Genomic DNA, 5272 nt, shown 5'->3' with positions numbered 1-5272 from the left:
AATAATATAAATAATATATATATATATATAAAAAACCTACTGATCAAAATCATACAGCAGAACACTATTATTATTATTATTATTATTAATTATTATCCAAACATTTTATCAAATTAATATAATCAACATTCTAGAGAATTAAAAGACAGGGAATGTAGATGATTAAGATAATGCAATATAGGCTTCTATATTTAGTTATATAACACTAAATAAAAAAAACTGAAATTTGTTTGTTTATATATAGCAGATTTGATGTTTAGAGGAAAATCTCATGTACTTCTATAACAAAAAATTAAATACAGTTATTATATAAATTTTAAATGAAACATTAAAATTAGTTAATGTTTATTACATATTACATTTTATATGTAATAAACATTTTTGGAGGAAAATATACGTCTGACTATATCACAAATATATATATATATATACAGTCAAACCAAAAATTATTCAGACACCAGATATAATTTTTGATATTTTTTTACTAGTGGGTGCAGGACACTATAGTTCATTTATGTAAGTGAGGATAGCAGAATAAAGTAAACTGTGACATATTATACCCAACAATTCTTCATACAGTGGACTACCAGTAAAATTGATAAAAATTTGGGATCAAAAATTTGATTTGACACTTTGACCTGACCATGTTTTGTTACATACCTTTCTATCAAAGTTATCTGACATTATCAGATGATTATGAATTTGTTCTGACACAGTTTAACTTTTGAATTCTTGTCATATTTTATTACCATTTTCTAAACTATAGCAAATAGACTGTGATAATGTGAGAAATTTTGAAGGTGTCTGAATAAATTTTAGTTTGACTGTATACACATACATTTATATTTTCATTTAGAATTAAATTGATTAAATTAAAATATTTCATAATTTAAATTATTTATAATTTGATACATATTAAATCAAATTAAATGCACAAAACTGTCACTGTTTAATTATACCTATGTGTTGTATTTAATATCTTAAATGTAATGTATTTTGACCTTTTGATCAGTATTAGGATCATATGAGCAGTAAAAGTCCTGATAGGAGCATGTTGGCAGATTATTTTCAGTGCACTATGATTTAGGACGCACTTATCCCGATCTTTGTTCGAGAATTTGTTTGAGCGAGGCTGATAACTCTGATCTGTTTCTCTGTAGGTTATGGGACTCATAAGTCCAGCTGGAGTTTCTCATCAGACTCAGGCTGAGTTTTCTCTGTCGTCTGTCAGCGGTGCTCTGGATTCGGGTGGATCGGTCAGCAGCAGCTGCTCTCAGCGCATGGAGCCCCTGTCCAGTCTACCTGCCCTCTCCAACCTGCCCAGCCCACAGTCCTACATCCCACCCTCCTTCTACAGCATGGAGCACAGCGCCCCCTACCAGTACAGCCAGTACGGGCAAAGTAAGGTCATTATTACTGTCAGACTACTTCATCCTTCTTATTTGACTTATGTGCTTCTTGTTTGTGTCTTAGCAAGTCAGTTAGTGAGTCAGCGAGTCTTAGTCAGTGATGTGCATTTATATCTGGACTGCGTGTGTTTGATTGTGGCTTGCATCATTTGCTGATAGTACACTGTACCTGTCTTCTGTGCATCATTTTCTGTTCACTCTTTACCCTTTTTTCTCAATAAACATTGTAAAAAGGCCAAAAATACAATTTAATAATTAAAAAAAAAAACTCTGACACCATAAATTAAGCTCCATGTAGGTCAAAAACCATAAATGAGCTTTAACTGTCATTATTAAATTCTGCGCAAACTATTACACACACACATATATTATGTAAACAAAAACTTTTGTTTTGGATGCAATTAATCGCGATTAATCATTTGACAGCACTAATAATAATAATATATTAATAATATTAATATAGTTAAATATTAATATATATTAAAATTCAATTGTATTTATATATTCATATATTAAAATATGTATAAAATAAATATATTATAAAATAAAATTATATATAAATAAAAATATTTTACTATATAAAGTTGTTTTAATACCTATAAGTTGCTTACCAGCAGCTCTTAAAAACAGCTTTGCCCGGTATTATTACATTTCGTGAATACTGTACCAAATGTATTAAAATTTGTATATAGTTACATATTTATAGATTGTATTTATATATTACAATATAAAAAAAACTAAATATATAATACAATTAAGTAATATCATATATATATTTTATAATAATCACTCATTGCAACAGTTTACGGCTGTCAATAAATTCAAATAATTTACACTAACAATCTCAAAATAAGCCTCTAAATTTAGCATAATGATAAAACTAAATTAAATAACGTTTATAATAATGTCTGTCAGGAAACTCAACAACAGTTTACTCTCTGATTGCTAATATTGCATTAGTGAAAAATAGCCAACAGGTTATATATTTCGTATCTGTATTTGTATCTGTGTTTACAGCTGCGAGACACAAAATACATTGCTACAAGTCATCACTAAGTTAATCATTACAATTTTGTGAATGACTTCAAATCTGAGGTGATTCCACTCCAAAATGCGGTTTGTTCATGACCTGAACAAATAATAAAAGGTTACAAGGCTTCACACACACATCAGAGGCTGGCTGCAGTACATGTGACTTGCTGATACTGTAATATCTGGAGCGGGTTTGTGTGTGTGTGAAGGTCATGGTTGGATCCTAATCTCCTGTGGCAGGATCATGATGAGAAGCAGCTGCGCTTGTCTAACTCACTATCCACAGCTCGTACAGTTACGCTCGGATTAAATGGACGCTGCACAAAAACAGCAGCTCTTTAATGAGTCCTTCTTAAAAGAGGCTCAACGTTTGCGAGCCTGATTGCTGTGTCAAATGGACGGCACATGCTTTCTTTTGGAGTTCAACGGCAGCAATAAGTCATGCAAACATTATCGGAACAAATATTACTATTAAGACGCATATTAAATGTGAAATCATTTAACATTATTAATAAATTATGCTCTTTACATCTGAATTTCTTTCAGATTCCTTTCATTATCTGAAGCCTGAAATCGCCTGAACGGGTCGTGCAGCTCAACTGTCCCAAGGAGTGTTGACATAAAGTCCCAAAGTCCCGGAAGGATGGTTTTCTACAGAAGAGAAATGCAGACGGAGATACAAAACTCTTGGCAATAAAAATAAAACTTCTTTACCACTGGATGGCACAGCCGGCAGATCAAAAGATCTCAAACATCGCCTTGAACTCTTCTTCAAAAGCCCTTCCAGCAGAATTATCCACAATCCCAGAAACACAACAAGACAAGCTGAATCAAAACAAAAAGGAGATGTTTTTCACTGAGAAACATGTTGAAGTGCAATATGAGAAATGGCCATATTCATACGAGACATTCGCAGCCACTGAGAGCCGTTCTTATGGGGCCAGACGAAAGCGCTGGACTGTAAATAAAAGACAAATGTTTTATAGCTGACAATGAACTTTTCTCATGCATTCCTTGACATTTGAATGATGTTTTTGTTTTTTTAAATGAGGGACGACTGGAATATTATACAGTATTTGGGAACTTGGGAGTTCAAAATCATACTTGTTTGAGTTTACATCTCATGAAATAATTCCTATAGCGGTGCTGTGTTAAAAGGTGCACTGTGAAAATGACTTTTTATTTTTAGCATTTGATATTATCTGATATGTTTAAGACTGCAATATAAATTTGGTCATCCCCAATAACACTTAAAACCTTCCTAATGTTGTTTTTCTTTCTTGCCAAGAGATGGTAAAAAACTAAACGTGCTAAAAAGTCCTGATAATACAGCCACAACAGCTCTGGATGTTTTGTATTAATTTATTTTGTATGTGTGTGTGTGAATGTATATCTGTATCCTCCAGATATTTTGCCCAATTAAATCATTCATTGTAAGATTATAAACCTTGTTTGTGTGTGTGTATGTACTGAGCTATATAAATTTGGGAACAAAACCTTCATTTGGAAGCTTCTGCAGATGTTGACAATTACTAAATTTATTTATAAAGCTAATATGACTTTTAAATTAAAAAAAGTTTTTAGGGTTGGCATGAATGTTTTGAGTTTAGCATGAAGTTTAGGTTTTGAAATAGTTGTTATAGTTAACTAAACCTAAAACTAAAACCATAAAAAAACTCAAATAAGCACAATAAAAATAAACATTTAAAATTTAAATATAACAATTAAAATAATAAAATAAAATATTTTATTTTATTAATGATTAATAATATTCCTAAACTTATTTTATTTCAGCTGGTTGCCATTTTTCTTTTTAATTTAGTTTAACTTAATACTAAAATGGTACTAAAATAACAAATAAAAACTATATAGACATTTTTTTTTTAATATTAAAAAATGACAAAAACACACAACAAAATGACTAAAAATTAACCTAAAATTAAAAAGAAAACACAAAATATAAAAACATTAATAAAAATCAACTGTATGTCATTAATACTGAAATAATACTAGTCTGTGGTCATTATAACAAATTTTTACATAAAAACAACAGAATTTAGCACACGGGTGTGATCTCTCACACATCTGTCTGCAGTCACAGCTAACGCTTCACACTTTCCAGGAGGATTCACGTCTCTGTTCCTCCTCAGCTGATCAAACGCTTCACCTGTGCCCTAGCGAACACTGAAAACCTCCTCAAACACCTCTAGAATAACGGACAGGGAGACAGATGCTATTTTAAGTCACTCTTTCTTTCTTTCTCTCTCTCTCAGAAGCTTCTTTTGACCCTCTGTCTTCCTCTGTAAATGCCAACCTTCAAACAGCGCCCTCTCCTTCACCCTGCTCCATCATCTGAGGGGTCAAAGTGCAAAGGTCACAGGTCCGGCACATGTTCATCACACAGAGAGACAGATGAAAATAAAACTACAGTCTGATCTGTTTTTCATCTGATCCTCAAACATGTGTCTTGACTTGATTATGCTCACAAATTTGTGCATCAGTTCACTGTAACATTTTCAAAATGATATGACACATTTATGGAGGACCAAACCTGCAGAAATGGATGGATGGATGGATGGATGGATGGATAGATAGAATGATAAAAAGAATGATAGATAGATAGATAGATAGAATGATAAAAAGAACGATAGATAGATAGATAGATAGATAGATGATAGATAGATAGCTAGATAGATAGATAGAATGATAAAAAGAACAATAGATAGATAGATAGCTAGATAGATAGATAGAATGATAAAAAGAACGATAGATAGATAGATAGATATACAGACAGACAGACAGACAGATAGATAGATAGATAGATAAAAAGA

At 31.6% G+C, this 5272-nt stretch overlaps 1 protein-coding gene across 1 annotated transcript in view; it reads left to right on the top strand.

Moving 5' to 3' along the window:
• Positions 1–3851, top strand: part of LOC107705625 (paired box protein Pax-3-B-like) — a 22283-nt gene extending 18432 nt beyond the window's left edge. Inside the window, exons 9-10 of the mRNA XM_016509016.1 lie at positions 1161–1401; positions 2988–3851. Of these exons, the coding sequence (XP_016364502.1) occupies positions 1161–1401; positions 2988–3022 (276 nt within the window). The 3' untranslated portion in view covers positions 3023–3851. The remainder of the gene's footprint in view (positions 1–1160; positions 1402–2987) is intronic.
• The last annotated feature ends 1421 nt before the right edge of the window (positions 3852–5272 follow it).

The sequence above is a fragment of the Sinocyclocheilus rhinocerous genome, unplaced genomic scaffold (genome assembly GCF_001515625.1).
Source record: "Sinocyclocheilus rhinocerous isolate Xijiao unplaced genomic scaffold, SAMN03320098_v1.1 scaffold1616, whole genome shotgun sequence".
Lineage (NCBI taxonomy): Eukaryota > Metazoa > Chordata > Actinopteri > Cypriniformes > Cyprinidae > Sinocyclocheilus > Sinocyclocheilus rhinocerous.
This window is presented reverse-complemented; position numbering and strand designations above follow the sequence as displayed.